General features: G+C 41.0%; 1 protein-coding gene and 1 long non-coding RNA gene across 4 annotated transcripts in view; one reads left to right on the plus strand and one right to left on the minus strand.

Annotated features, from left to right (window-relative positions):
* DDR2 (discoidin domain receptor tyrosine kinase 2) overlaps window positions 1-15,118 on the plus strand; it is a 186,759-nt gene extending 171,641 nt beyond the window's left edge. For all 3 annotated transcript variants that reach the window (XM_014583607.2, XM_006142246.3, XM_006142247.3), the window contains 4 exons: window positions 1,014-1,205; window positions 1,500-1,734; window positions 5,561-5,710; window positions 11,819-15,118. In XM_014583607.2, coding sequence (XP_014439093.1) covers window positions 1,014-1,205; window positions 1,500-1,734; window positions 5,561-5,710; window positions 11,819-11,953 — 712 coding nt within the window. In that variant the 3' untranslated portion in view covers window positions 11,954-15,118. The remainder of the gene's footprint in view (window positions 1-1,013; window positions 1,206-1,499; window positions 1,735-5,560; window positions 5,711-11,818) is intronic.
* LOC102472043 (uncharacterized) lies at window positions 2,583-15,197 on the minus strand. The gene is made up of 5 exons (XR_333604.2): window positions 15,118-15,197; window positions 11,484-11,601; window positions 10,731-10,898; window positions 6,184-6,231; window positions 2,583-2,675 (listed from the first exon to the last, which is right to left on the minus strand). It is a non-coding gene; the product is annotated as an uncharacterized LOC102472043 (long non-coding RNA).
* Between the last annotated feature and the right edge of the window lie 685 nt (window positions 15,198-15,882).

Here is a 15,882-nt window from a genome sequence, read left to right on the forward strand (position 1 = left end):
GTGGCTTAAAACTCACGCTGGGCGCGTGTGCGTGCGTGCCCAAGATCCCGAGAGGAGAATGGAGGAGAAGGGATTGCAGCGTGACCATTCGCCCTGGGGGGTGATTTCTTGCTTTCTGTCTCTCTGTCTCTGTCTTTTATTCTTTAAGTTTTTTTTCATAACAGAAAAAAAAAAAAAAAAAAAAAAAAAAAAAAAGCTAGTACAGGCTGAGTGTCCCTTATCCAAAAATGCTCAGGATTAGAAATGCTTTGGATTTTGAATTTTTTTGAATTTTGGAATATTGTATATGGATAATAAGATATCTTGGGGATAGAATCTAAATCTAACCCAAAATTCACTTGTTCCATATACACCTTTTATACACAGCCTGAAGGTAATTTTATACAATGTATTTGTATAACAGTATTTTGACTGTGACCCATCCCATGAGCTCAGGTGTGGAATTTTCCACTTGGGATGTTATGTTGGTGCTCAAAAGGTTTTGGATTTTGGTGCATTTTGGATTTTCAGGTTAGGAATGCTCAACCTGCATGAGAAATTAAAGGATTTATTATCAGATAAGCCACAGGGTGGTTATTTACTTTATAAAAAGATCTTCATTGTATTGATAGAGTGACTTCAGGGCTTTTTGAAATGGCAAATGCCTTAATGCACTCTGGATGTAACTTTCAGTGAGAAGTTTTCTTTTGCAGAGTAGTTTTCAGTGGCAGCATACATTTGACTCAGCAAATAGTAATCCCTTTCTATGCAGCAGCCACTTGGTTAGAAACCAGGGATGCAAATGTAAGTCATGGACCTTGTTCTTAAGAACATTCCAGTTGAATGAGGACTCATTGTACTCCAGGGGGAGTGCAATGAGACAATGCCAGGTGCCAATCTCTGCCCTCTCAAGGGCTCACAAAAGAAACAAAACTCCATATAATGGATAGCCGTAAACTGGGCTGGATGCCCTTCTCCCTCTTGATTCTGACTCTGGGAATCTCCGGGTTTGTCTGTGTCTATGTCCTCCAAAGGAATGACTTTCTTAAAGAGATAAAGATCATGTCCCGGCTCAAGGACCCAAACATCATCCGCCTCTTGGCTGTGTGTATCACCGAAGACCCTCTCTGCATGATCACCGAGTACATGGAGAATGGAGATCTTAATCAGTTTCTCTCCCGCCACGAGCCCCCAACGGCTACCTCCAGCGATGTGCCCACGGTCAGGTAAATAAGCCAGGTCTTCTTCTACTTCTTCCCTGTGGTCATTGGACTCACCCGACACCTGAAAATGGGGAGCGATGGGGCCTTGAAGTCATTATTATTCTGGGATTCCAAGGAAGGTTATGCAGGAAATAGTGGAGCTATTGGCCTTTGGGTGAAGGCATAGGAGTCTGTCAAGACTAGAGAAGAGGTGTTCAGGATTAAACCGTGATTTGTTGAATTCAACTGCTGGATGCATACCTTTCATGACTTCCTGTTTCCATAGGCTACTTTCTTTCTCCTTGCATATTTCCTCAGTTATGCCAACCTGAAGTTTATGGCGACCCAGATTGCTTCTGGCATGAAGTACCTTTCCTCTCTTAATTTTGTCCACCGAGACTTGGCCACGCGAAACTGCTTGGTGGGTAAGAACTACACCATCAAGATAGCTGACTTTGGAATGAGCAGAAACCTGTACAGTGGTGACTACTATCGGATCCAAGGCCGAGCGGTGCTCCCTATCCGCTGGATGTCTTGGGAGAGCATTCTGCTAGTAAGTTCCCAGCATGTGGAAAGACCTACCCTAGCAACTGACAGGGAGGTGGGCCCAGATGGGCTGTAGCGACAAACCTAAAACAGCAGGAGGCAAACAGCAGACCTTGGTATCTTCTTCGACTTGGGATGATTTTCTTTGTATCCTGATTATTATTATCATTTAACATGAGCCTAGTTCCAATGAAAAAAGTAACATGTTTATTTTAGAAAATTTAGAAAAAAAAGTTAAAAAGTATAAGGAATTTAGTATCTTTTTTTTTTTCCTCTCTCTCTCTCCCCTTTCTACCTACTGGTTGATCTTATCTAATATAGGGTATTAAAAATCTTGCCCTTTAAAGTATTATACACACAAAATACTTTCTGTGTATATTAATTTTATAACCATGGTTTTCATTGATTATTTAGACTGATGCCTGTGTTTTTATTTTAGTAATTTTTACTTACCATTTTCTTACATCATTTATATTTATTATTCTTCGCTTTATGCTTTTTATATAATTCTTAGTATTCTGCACTATGAGCGTATAATTTTTCCATAACTCTCTAATCTTAGAGATATATTTTCTGACAATTTTGTGTATTTGAGACTTTTTATTGTTGATTCTACTGACATTTAAATGACTTATAGAATTTTAAGCTCTTTTTTTAAAGATTTTTCCATAGGACTCATGCACTTGCCAGAGAGAACAGTAGGAGGGAAAATGAGAAATCATCCCCCAGGGGGATGGCTATGCTGAGATCTCTTCTCTTCCATTCTCCTCCTGAGATTTTGGGTATGCGTTCACACATGCCCAGCATGATTTTTAAGCCAGCAGGTCCAGGACTTAAACTGTGATTGGCCATGTGAAAGCCCACTGATTTCACCACTATGCCACCTGCTGGCCCCATCAACTTTTACTTCTTACAATTTTGCGCACATATAGTTTTGTCCTTTGTTTTCTGTAATATTGCGGAGAAAAGACAGAGATCAATTTGATTTTGTTTATTTATAGTTAATTGGCTTATTTTCTGTTCACACTATTTTTTTTTTAAGTTTATTTCTTCAAAGAGTGAGAAAGAGAGAGAGACCCCCCAATATGGTCTTCATGCCTCAATCCACCCCCAGCCTCAGCCAACCAGGATCATGGACATATGTGCACTCTCTCAGTGTGTACCGAAGTTGGGGTATGGTCTTCATGCCTCAGTCCACCCCCAGTCTCACCAGCCAGGATCATGGGCATATGTGCACTCTCTCAGTGTGTACCGAAGCTGGGGCGTAAACCCAGGCTTTTCCCTTATGGCTTCAGCATCTCAGAGCGCTTCATTACTGCCATGCCACTGTAAATATCATCTTGCTCATATACTTATAGAACTCTATTAGTGTCCGCCCTGGGGCTTGGGTCTAGCTGAATCATCATCAGGGGGCTGATGGGTTATGAAGAGAAAAAGGAAGAGAAAGAGGATGAGAAAAAGGAAGCCCTTCATCTTGAGAAGACCAGGGAATTGGAAAGAATGAGACAAAGAGACAGAGTAACAGTGGACACAGGCAGCCTGAGCCTAGGTAGCCCAAGCAACTTGTGCCACAGCTTGAGCCGCCCAAACTAGGCACCTTTATTTATAGGGCAGGGCGACATTACATATGTGTATTTCATGACATTTCATAGATATGTTGATGTGTTCCAGACAATAAGAGGCAGGTAACAAATCTATAAGGGCTTAGTCCTACTGGACCAGGTGTATCCCTTAGTGATAATCCCATCAAGAGAAAATCCCATTATCATTTTTCTAATGGAGAGAAACCCAGCTGCAGGTGTGGGAAAGTTACATGAGGCTAAAGAATCTCTTCATAAGTTGGGCACCACCACGCCCAGACAGAGGCAGAGCAGGGATTGAATTTTGCTAATTGGGGTCAAGATGTTTCCTGAATTCCATCAGATGTGTCTGTTGGAACACCCCTAGTAATTTCCACCCTTTGCTCTGCCTGCAGTGAGGGTTAAAGAAAGGACAAGTTGCAAGGTTTTGCCAAAGTCCGAAGGGACAGGTGGTGTTTGCTCAGAGCATGTCCCCACACCTCAGGGTTTCTCTCTCTGAACATGTCCCTATAGAACTCATGAATTAATTTTTTATTTAAGAGTTTTTTTTTTTTTTCCTTCTTGGAGAGGTTTTGTGTGTGTGCTCACTAGAAAGACAGAGAGAGACAGAGACAGAAAGCGAGAAATCACAGCCCGGGGGGATGGCCAAGCTGCAATCCCTTCTCCTCCATTCTTTCCTCGGGATCTTGGGCATGCACGCACAGGCGCCAGCGTGAGTTTAAGTCACCAGATCTGGGATTCGAACCACGGTTGACTACACAGGAGTCCAGTGACATAGCCATTACACCAACTCTGGTCCTTCATGAATTAATTTTGAAATTAAAGAAAATGTATAGGTGTTTCTTTCTGTTACCAAGAGAACCACTATTTTTATTTTGATACATTTCCTTTGAGTATTTTTATGCATATTTTTCTGTGCATTATTTCTTATATCCACATACATTATTTTTATATACACACACATGTACACATATATATAATTTAAACATATATCACATAATTGGGATAATACTATTCCATATGTTTTCTAGCTTCATTTTTAACATCTTATCATTGGCATTACTAATGTCATTAATATTCTTTGCCATCACAATTTTAATGGCTGCATAATGTTACATTGCTTAATGTAGCCTATAACTTAATGATGTCTTTATAATTTGTTTCTTAAGTACTTTGCAATTTCTCCAATTAGGAATGATGCTGTGATGTGTGACGCTGGTTTACATAAATTCTGATGAGCTTTTAATCTGCATATGGGAATTGCTATATATTTGCCCATTTCTAATGTGGTAACCGAATATTGCTCTTTATAAAGGATCTGTTGTTGAAAATCATATATTATACTGAGATTCAGCAGACATGGTTCTAATCCCAGTGCTTCCATCACTAATAGTCTTGTTAGTAATGGGGAATTTAGTAAACCTCTCCTGTCTCGATTTTCTGATCCATAAGTAAGGGTAAATAATATCTACTTCACAGTGTGAATAGAAAATGGGTGTTTAATGCATGCTAATTACATCTGAAGCTCACTGCTGTCACACATTAAAGATCAACTCTCAAGACTGTCACTGTCCTTGAACTGGGTAGTGTCCTGGATTCACCTAGGGACCTAAGGCTATGCAATTAAACCAGATTCCTCAGTCTCTAACTTAAAAACAGCTGACTTCTCATTCTAATCTTACCTTTCCCAGAGGCATTTTCCTAAGGCTGCCCTAGAGACTAAAGGCTGACCTGGCCCAGCCTGGGTGTGCAGTCAGTAGTGTACTGAGCTGCGCTGCTGGAAGCCACGAGGCTACTGTGGGTTTGGGTGGCCAGCCTTGTTGGCCTGAAACGTGTGAGGCATACTCCTAAGAGCCTGGTGAAAGGCATCACAGCATGACAAAACCCATCAAGGCTGTTTGTTGCTCTCTTGCTCATGTGCGCATGCTCTCTATCATCAATAAAATGAATAAACTTAAAAAAAAAAAAAAAAGGCTGATTTTCTCAGTTGTAGAACCAGATAGTTTGTGGCTGCATTTGTTTTAGCTCTTGGATCTCATCTCCAAGAAAAACAGAACTAAGCTGGGATCCCAAGAATGACAATACGACCTGTTTCTTGACAACTTCCTGTGGTCCATTTCTAGATCCTCCAGACATATCCGGACAGTTTGGTGTTCATTGCTCTTGTTGGGGGATGAGGCTAACTCCAGATTAACTCCAGATTGTGAAAATCTAATCTACTCTGATTTTTCTTTTCTTTCCTTACTGAAATAGGGCAAGTTTACGACAGCAAGTGACGTGTGGGCCTTCGGGGTGACTCTGTGGGAGACTTTCACCTTTTGCCAGGAGCAGCCCTATTCCCAGCTGTCAGATGAACAGGTCATTGAGAATACTGGCGAGTTCTTCCGAGACCAAGGGAGGCAGGTAAGAACTGGTGGGATGGATGGATGAGGACGTGGGTGCTTTCGAAGGTGGGAAAAAGGAAAATCCTGGTTTAACAGAATAGACCTAAGCTAGAATCTGTGCTGTTTGCATGACAGATTTTGTCACTAACTGCCACATGACCTAAGAGGCCATGCCATAGGTGGGAACCTATGCATACACTTTGCTCTATCCAACTGGTTCTTGAAGAGCTTCAGGTGTCACATGAGGCTCCTTCCCAACTCAAAAGCAGCAGAAACTAAAGTCTTACCTCTTAGAGCAAGCAGGTGGCATGGTAGTTAATGTGCTGGATTCCCAAATGGCCAATCACGGTTCCAGTCCCAGACCTGGCAGCTTGCTTTCTCACTTTCCCTCTCCCTCTCTCTCTCTCGTTCATGTGCCCTATAGCAAATTAAAAAAATAATAATAACAATAAAAATTAAATAAATAATTCTTTAAAAAGAAAACAAATTTACCTCTCATGTTTGATCCATTTCTTGATCTAGACCATGTGGTCTGTCTTCCTGGTTGAAAAACACAAGTGTGAAAGAGAATAAGGGATTTATTAGCGTTCAGTAGAAGTATACCTTAGTATAAGAAATGGTGTTGGGGGACCAGCAGTTAGCGTAATGGCTATGTCGCTGGACTCCCATGTAGTCAACCGAGGTTTGCGTCCCGGACCCAGTGGCTTAAAACTCACTCTGGGCGCATGTGCGTGCGTGCCCAAGATCCCAAGAGGACAACGGAGAAGAAGGGATTGCGGCATGGCCATCCCCCCTTGGAGGGTGATTTCTCGCTTTCTGTCTCTCTGTCTGTCTGGTGAGTGCACACGCCCTATAGCAAAAATCTCTCAAAAAAAAAAAAAAAAAGAAAAAGGAAAAGAAATGGTGTTGGTTCGGACTGGCCAGTAATGTTCCTGGACTTGCGTATCCAGAAATGGGCAAGTGTTTTCTGGACTTGCTGCTCTTGGGAGGCCCAGTTGTTGTGGCCTCTCAGGACTCAGGGAAATCCTGTTGGTGGCCAAGCACAAGAGGAGTCACAATTCCTAGTAAAGATACTCCAAGCTCTTTTTGGGTGGCTCAGTTTTTAGTATTCTTGGGAGAGCTGGGATTTACAGCTAGCAGGTAACAATGGCACCGTCTCCCCCAGTAGCCTGACAACAGCACACCGTGGATTATGGTGTCTCCAGAAGGAAAATTATACCAGCCGGGAAAGGCTTTTGCAGAAAATAAAAAGTGGATCCTCCGTGGCTTACATAGATCCCCAAAAAGCAAAATATAAGAGAATGACAAGACATAATGCATTATGCAGATTGAAAATACAAAAGGGTTCTGGAACTAAATTTTATTTGTAATATTATATAAATATGCAAATAGTTGATGGGAAATAGAATTAAAGTATAAGTTTATGGGACCAGCAGGTGGTGTAGTGGTTAAGGTGCTGGACTTCCATATGGCCAACTGCTGTTCAAGTCCCAGATCCAGCAGCTTGAAATTCACGCCAGGCATGTGTGTGTGCATGCCAAAATCCCAAGAGGAGAATGGAGGAGAAGCGATTGCAGTGTGGCCATCCCCCAGGGGGCGATTTCTTGATTTTGGTTTCTATTTCTTTGTCTCTATCTCTCCAGTGAGTGCATGCACCCAGTAACAAAAATCTCCCTGAAAAAAAAAAAAGTATAAATTTATTTTGGCTCAAAAATATTTAAAATCCATGCATAGTTTTTTTCATACTATACATTTTTCATGAACTTTTTGAAGATCCCTTATATTTTGGTAACAGGGGTTCTAAGCAAGCCATCCTGGTTTTGAATCAATTGACTTCATATTGTGTAAAGTATGACAAATTTGTATGACAAATTTACCCCTGTGTCCATAAGATAAATGAGTGAACCAACAAAAACTCTTTGTTTTTCTCCTGGACCAATACATTCTGGTTACTATAGTGACACACTAGAATTCACATGACCTGCTGAAAGTGGTATGTTCAATTAGAAAATGTAATCTTACTTATTCTAGTAACAATCCTAATCGTGAGTGTGTCCTAGTATTATGGACATGGGCACGGGTATTGTAGACCTTTAGTTTCCCTAAACTTGTTCATTGATGCAGCCCTATGGAATTTTTTTTTTTCATCTTAGGTTTTTGCCATAGGGTACACGCTCATGTGCCCAGCATGATTTTCAAGCTGCCAGGTCTGGGACTTGAACTGTGATCACCATATGGGAGTCCAGTGCCTTAACTACCACACCACCTACTGGCCCCAGGAATTTTTTTTTTTTTTTGAGAGGTTTTTTTCACTATAGGGTGCGTGCGCTCACCAGACAGACAGAGACAGAGAGACAGAAAGCGAGAAATCACCCTGCTGCAATCCCTTCTCCTCCATTCTCCTCTCGGGATCTTGGGCACGCACGCACACGCGCCAGGAGTGAGTTTTAAGCCACTGGGTCCAGGATGCGAACCGTGGTCGACTACGTAGGAGTCCAGCAACATAGCCATTACGCTAACTGCTGGTTCCCGCCCCCGGAATTTGTTTTTAACAGGAGCCATAACAGTACCACTCAACACTCAACAAATGTTTGCCCTCCCAGCTCTTCATAGCCACGGTCAACTTTGCATTAAAAGTATTCTCAATAATAGATGGGTTCTTTTATCTAGCACTAAAAAATCACCCACCAGTTATTTCAGTGTTAGGTTATTCAATTTCATTAAGAAAACACTCTTTTTTATCATTTGATGGCAGTTTCAATTTCTAATAATCTCCAGAATTTCATTTTTCTTATTTATTTCTAAATAGTTTAAGAGAGCCCACCCTTGTTACCATCACTAGGTCCTAGTGGCTCCCTAAATGTATATTTTGACTGACTACCAAATAATGGTCAGGCAGTGAAGTTAGATACTTGACTGAAGCCAAGGCCAAAGCCAAAGCCATATATTACCATTATACAAGGGTCCTGCAAAAGTTCATGGAAAAAATGGAATTAAAGTACAAGTGTATTTTGGTGCAAAACACTTTTTGAACTCCATGTACAATTTTATATAATGTATATTTATTTCCATGAAGTTTTTATTTTTATTTATTTTTTAATTTTTTAGATAAATTTTTACTATAAGATATGTGCGTTCACTGGAGAGACAGAGACAGAGAGACAGAAAGCGAGAAATTACCTCTACGGAGGATGGCCATGTCACAATCCCTTCTCCTCCATTCTCCTCTGGGGATTTTGGGTACTTATGCACACGTGCCTGGTGTGAGTTTTAAACTGCTGGGTCCAGGACTCGAACCATGGTCGACTACATGGGAGTCCAGCAATGTAACCGTTACACCATTTGTGGTTCCCTCCATAAAAATATCCTTGTATGCTGAGTAAACTTCTTGGTAAAAATTAGCTACATTTAACATATTACCTTAAACTTAATTTGTTAAGTCGTGTCTTATTACGTTGTACCACATTTAATTGCTACTAAATTTCTTGTTTAAATTTTACAATATGACATGAGAATACAGGGACAGAAATTTATTTTCTTTTTTGAGGGTTTTTGCCATAGGGTGTGTGCACGCAATGGAGAGAGACAAAGAGAGACAGAGAGAGGGAAAAATGAGAAATCACTCCACAGGGGCTTGCCCATGCCACAGTCCCTTCTTCTCCATTTTTTTTTCTCTAGATTTTGGGCATTCACATGAACATGGAATAATTTTCAGGCCGCCAGATCCATACCTAGAACCACTTTCAAACCTGTGTGGGAGTGCAGCACCTTAGCCACTACACCACCTGCTGGTCCCAAGGGACGGTAATTTATTAATGTTAGCTACTAGATGGATTCTCTGGTCACTAGACTACACATGTACAGTCTCACTCATTTTCCAATGGCATAGCTACCATTACTCATTTGTTGAGCACAGCAGATAAATGCAGAAGAAAAATTGTAGTAACATGAATTCAAAGAAAAATGTCATCTTTACAATTTATAGTTTAGGCACATTTTAAATGCTTTGTCTTTAATCGAAAGTGCTTAGAAGTCTCTAGCAATAATTTCCATAATTAAAAATATATATTTGAGGTGCCAGCAGGTGGTGTGGTGGTTAAGGTACTGGACTCCCACATGTCCTATTGCAGTTCGAGTCTCACACCTGGTGGCTTGAAAATCATGCCAGGCACATGTGGATGCATGCCCAAAGTCCCAGGAGGAGAACAGAGGAGAAGGTATTGCCACATGACCATACCCCCAGAGGATGGCGCTGATTTCTCACTTTCCCTCTCACTGTCTCTCTTTCTCTCTCTCCCTAGTAAATGCACATGTCCTTCAGCAAAAACCTTAAGAAAAAAGGAATTTGACATTTTAGCTTTTAATTAATTCTCATAAGATGTAAAGAATTCTCAACTAGTACTTTTCTTGAAAGCTCATAGTCTAAATGGAATTAAATAACCAAAAATTAAACACACATTGAAAAGTTTATATTCTTCTTTTAGAGATTTTTGCTATAGGGCATGTGAGCTCACCAGAGAGACAGAGAGAGACAGAGAGACAGAAAGCAAGAAATCATCCTCCAGGGGATGGCCACACCGCAATCCCTTGTCCATTCTCCTCTTGGGATCTTAGGCATGCACACATACACGCCCAGCATGAGTTTAAGCCACTGGGTCCAGGACTTGAACCACAGTCGACTACATGGGAGTCCAGCGACATACCCATTATGCCACTGCTGGCACTGAAAAGCTTATATTCTTCAATGTTAGGAAAGGTAATAATATTCTACAAATATAATATGAGTTATTGTGAAATATAATTTCAATCTTGTATCATTTATAAGATTTTAAAAAGGAAAACTCTAATAGTTTAAATTATTATTTTAATTGTGTTAACATGTATTGACTTAAAACAGATATAATATTTTTCTACAATTATGTAGTAAACATGTGATAAAGGTCTTAATTTAAGTTTCACCAGTAATATATTAGCGTGTCTGCCACCCTACAGCCTTATTTATATTGATAACATTTCCTTTTAAATGTTTGATAACTTACAGTCAAATTCATTTGTCACATACTGTGTTAAGCCTTATCAGATCTATTTAGACAGTCCAAGAGAAGTTGGATATTTGTCTTCTGACTTGTGAATTAAAGGTGATAGGCAGAGAGGACAATCAAACTATGTCTAAAGTCCGGCTCCTCATGGTACAGGCTGGTGTTGATCTGGGAAAAGGCAGAGGAGAGGAAGTGGCTAAAGATTTTTTTAGAAGATTTACTGATTTAATTTTATTCATCATCATTATTATTTTAATTTGTTACAGGGCACACACACTCACCAGAGAGAGACAGAGAGAGAAAGAGGAAAATTGAGAAAACAAGCTGCCAGATCCATATTGTATACTAAAAAAATGTACATGAATAAATGCAAATAAGGAATTTTTTTTAAAAGCTGGATGAAAAGCAGATCAAAAAAACATACGTATAGAGGTGACAAAAATAGATTATAGATAACGGGTGAATTAGGAGTCAATTGATTTACATTTGGCTTGTGGGCACAGAATCCTAGGCTGGAAGTCAGAGCAGGGCTATAGACAGGAAAATGCACAAATATCGCTGCATGTCACGCAAAGCAGAAATCTAGTCTCCTCTAAAAGGGGCCAGTTCAGACAAAGGGGAGCACGGAGTGCATTATGGTTAGGAGCTGCAGGGACCACACTCTTCAGCTCTGTTTCTGCATCTCACTAAAATTTTATCCCATTCCAGGAGTTGAGGCTAATAAACTTTCTTCCTCTGCCATGGCTGGCTCACCCAGCATAAACCTCAACCTGGGTAGGCCATCATCAGAAGATTTTTATCTCTTTTTGCTCCAGTTTCATCTTTTGCATGAAGACAGGACCAGCCCACCAGGAATTTGTGCTCCAGAGAACTGCAGAAGACAAAGGAAGTGGGGAAGGGGTGTTAGGATTTGTGACACATGTGAATAGGAATTAGAGATCTTGCACTCATTTCAGTGATCAAGTTCAAGAAAATGGGGAGGGGATAAGTCTAACCTTGTTGCAACGACTCTCCCTTTTTTGCCCTTTTCTTAATATTCTCTTTCTTTGTGTATGTGTGTGTGTGTTCGTTTATTTTTGTTTCCAAAGACTTACCTTCCTCAACCAGCCATTTGCCCTGACTCAGTGTATAAGCTGATGCTCAGTTGTTGGAGAAGAGACACCAAGCACCGTCCCTCGTTCCAAGAAATCCACCTTCTGCTCCTTCAACAAGGGGACGAGTGAAGCAGCAGTGCCTGGCAACACTGCAGTGGACCAGGTCCTCCCCACAAGGCTTACCACTTCCCCACACCCAAGCCACTTCATCTGGACACTAATGGACCTGAGAGACCAGGGCTTGTTTGCTTTGCTCTCTCTCTGTCCCTCACCTCCCCACTCTCCACACCTCCTCTCCCTCCCTGTGACTCATATATACTTTGTTTTTTTACATTAAAGAACTTAAAAAAAGAAGAAAAAAAGGCCTAGAGCAGATAAAGTCTAGTAAAACAAATCTTACTTGCTATACTGAAATGTTGGATAACAAAGGCTAGAAAGTTCAAATAATTTATAAAGGTTAAAAATATACTTGTGTTTATAAATGTGCAGATTTCACAATATTCTTTCCATGTTACCTTTAAAAAAATATCTTCAGAAAGAAAAACTTGAAAAATACCAAGTTCTTAGGAGACATGAGATGAGGCTGAGTGGAAACACTTGGTGGAGGTGGACAATCCAAAGACTCGGTGTTCAACAACTAATCACAGAGGGATTTCTAATTTGGACTCTGGATATGTCCCACTCTGTATTTCCCTCTCCTGTCAAAGTGGATGACAAATTCTTAAAAACGCCCAGTTTCTTGGAATGGGTGTTTTGTTCATTCTTGTGTGGGTTGAAGTCCACATGCGATACGACCCGGCTGTGGCCAGAAAAGAATGTCTGCTGCAGAGCTGTACAAGAAGAATTGGCACTTACAAAAATGCATGGAAGGCTTCTTGGATTCATACTGAACAGAGAGAAGGAGGTCTATTGGAGACAGGTGTACTGTTCATACTGTGCATTATTCATTTGTGATTTCTGTAGAAGATCCTCTTTGTTTTGTTCAGACATTTTCAAGTGTGTGTTTTAGTGAAAGCCTAGGATTTTAATCAGTAAAGACTGGTGTTTTAATATCTTGATGGCAGGCCCTTTGGTTCATCTTGTCCAGATATTCCAGCTCTTTTATTGGGTGGAGCCTCTATGAGACCTCTGGCCTGGGGGCTGAGTTTCTCAGTTATAAATACCTAAAGACCATGTATTCCAGGGAATCGCTATGTTCTGAAGGTGAGCTAGGACCAAGGAGTGGAAGTGAAAGGCAGACTGATTTCTACTCCCTATTAGGGAAAACATAACCAGAGTGGTACTATAAGATGAATGCACTGCCTCCAGAGGTGGGGAGGTTTGGTTTTCCCATTGAAGAGGTTCATACATAGACTGAAGAGCTATGACAGAAAGATGAAGGTTTTCAAGCACAAGACAGTTGTTTGTGTGAGACGATATTGAATGCCTTTGACTCCAAAGAGGTACTGATGAGCGTCCACTGCTAATGCCTTGGATACACACTCTTGCCTCAAAATGGTATAACCAGTAGAAACAATGGCATGAGATTCTAGCTTTAGAATTCATGGACCCTGCTACACTGTCCAGCAGGAGTCTCCTCGGAATGGATTCTGAGCTTCTGCACTCCACACATCCTCAAAATCAGTGGGGACTTCAAAAAGAAAACCCTTGGTTCTCAGTGAGAAGAAACAAGAATAGATTAAAAATAACCTTCTTAAGCTGAGAACAATAGTCTCAACCCCTTAGGTCTGCATCTGTGGCCTCACCAGTCCACCTTCTACACAGTCTCTCAGGAACTGGAGTGTTTCTCCTGCTCAGTTTTCAGCACTGCCTGAAGCCACAGCCTGGGCATCCAGCCCAAGTCTGCAGGAATCATGGTGCAAGTCATCTTCTGACCCAGCAAAGCCCTTTCTCTATAGTTGTCCTGTGACTGGGCTTTCATCACTCCAGGGATTAACCTAGCAAAGTCACCGGCTTGAGAGTCAGGGGGACAGTGGTTTGGGAACATGGATCCTCTTTCTGCATCTAGCCAAATGCATCAGCTTGGATGAACCACTTTGTCTCAATGATATTATTTCCTTATTTGTAAAATGGAATTGGGCTAAGTCTCTTCCAGTCCTGCTATGTTCAATTCTCACTGGATAATTCGACCTATAACTGATGGAGATTCAATAGTTCAGTCAGCTCCTACTCTGCACATTGTGGTCAGTAAAAGAGATAATGGAAGAAATTGCTGTAATAGTAATAACAACAGTTGCCATTTGTATGGAGCTTTAAGTTTTACTGAACATCCCGCATAAATCGTCTCATTTGCTACATGCAGGGTTAGACACGTTCTCTGTACCATGGGGCCCACCACACTCTATTTTTGAAATGTGTTATCTTCATTTGTATTAGGGGACTTGGAATCGGGGCCTACAGCCTATGCTCCTTAATCCAAATGCCTCTGCTAGGGCAATTTCCAGACCATGCCATGGCTTCTTAGACAGCAAGAGAAAATAATATCATCGCCCTGTCATTTGCCTAACATACCTCCACTTACTGCTTTTATGATACTCTTCCAATCACTGAATTCCACAGTCCCATATTTTATTTTATTTTTTTATTTTTTTGCTGTCGTAGTATAGCAGGACACTTTCTATTTAATTATTGTGCATCTTTACAGCATACACTATGGTTTTCCAGAGTATACATGTATTACATGTAGAGCAACTCAAATATATTACAATATACATCCTCAACTGGTGACTTTCTACTCTCGTGCCCATTAAGTATTTTCTCCCTGGGCAACCCCTCTCACTCCCCACTGCTGTCCTCCTCCTATACGTTCTGGTATATACACTTGCTAACCCTTATTATATTTTCCAATGTTTTGGTTTCTGTCATAAAGTGCAGACGTTCAGTATCGACTGAGTGGGACATGCAGTGTCTTGTCTTTCATGGTCCGGCTTGCTTTAGAGCCCGTATTTGAAAATCAGGTTTAAAATTCTATCAGTCTGGATTTCCCCAATCGTGAGTCACGGAAGTAATCTGTATCAGATGGCTGCCAAATAGGGACTGTCGTGTTTGGGTACCCTTCTCTGGGATGAGAAAGGCTCCACTTCTTGGCACTGAGAGCTCCGTATCAGACACAGGCTTAATGTTTAGCCTAGTCATACGTAGAGTGGAACAGTGGCCCAGTGGAATACATAGTGAAGGCTTATGTAGAATTTCAAAGTAACTCAAATCTAAATGAGAGGATTAGACCACTGAGCCTGGAAGTTATTTGGAAAAAGAGACAGAAAAAATGATGAGAAACTAGGGGGCCTCATTACCTTTGCAGTAAAGTTTGTTTCATGATGTGTGAACCATTTTCTGTCCAGATTATGTTTGGAGGTTGTCAGGTCTGAATTTGTAATTTTGGTTGTTACCAGGTTGATGGGTAGGTCCAAAACTTGACGTGCTGTCCAGACACACTTGAGATCAGGAAGAGGTGTCTGTGGAGGAAACGTGGGTTTAGAACTTGCGAGACGTAAGACTGTGTAACAGAGAGGGTGGGGAGAAAGTGGCGTAGAACTGGACACATGATGAGGTCACAAAGAGGTGTCTGAGGGGAGAACGCGGCTCAGAACTTGCCAGAAAATCGCTTGCGAGACATAAGACTGTGTAACAGAGAGGGTGGTGAGAAAGTGGTGTGGACATGGATCTATGAATGTGTAGGTGACTGAACGAGGAGGAGGGTGGGGGCCAAAAAGGAGGCTGCCTCCAGAGAAGGCAGTGAAGAATGCATGTGAAAGGTGTGGGGAAGGGTGGGTTAAGAGAGGCAGAACAGCAGCTGTTAGAAGTCCATTCTGAAGCTTGAAAGCAAATGTATCTTGAAGATAGATAAGGAAAAGACAGAAGACAGAAAAAGGATCTTCAAATAAAAGCTAAATATGGGTAGAGAAAGAAGACATTCTGGATGATAAAGATCATAAAAATGTTTATTAAAAATAAAAACTCAGGTGCAGTGTGCGAAATGGAAAGTTGTGGGGTTTTTTTCTTTCTGAATTTGAAAGAGAATGTTCTTCATGGGAATAAAAAACACATAAACAACGATC

This window comes from Tupaia chinensis, unplaced genomic scaffold, assembly GCF_000334495.1.
Source record: "Tupaia chinensis unplaced genomic scaffold, TupChi_1.0 Scaffold000070_1, whole genome shotgun sequence".
Classification (NCBI taxonomy): Eukaryota; Metazoa; Chordata; class Mammalia; order Scandentia; family Tupaiidae; genus Tupaia; species Tupaia belangeri.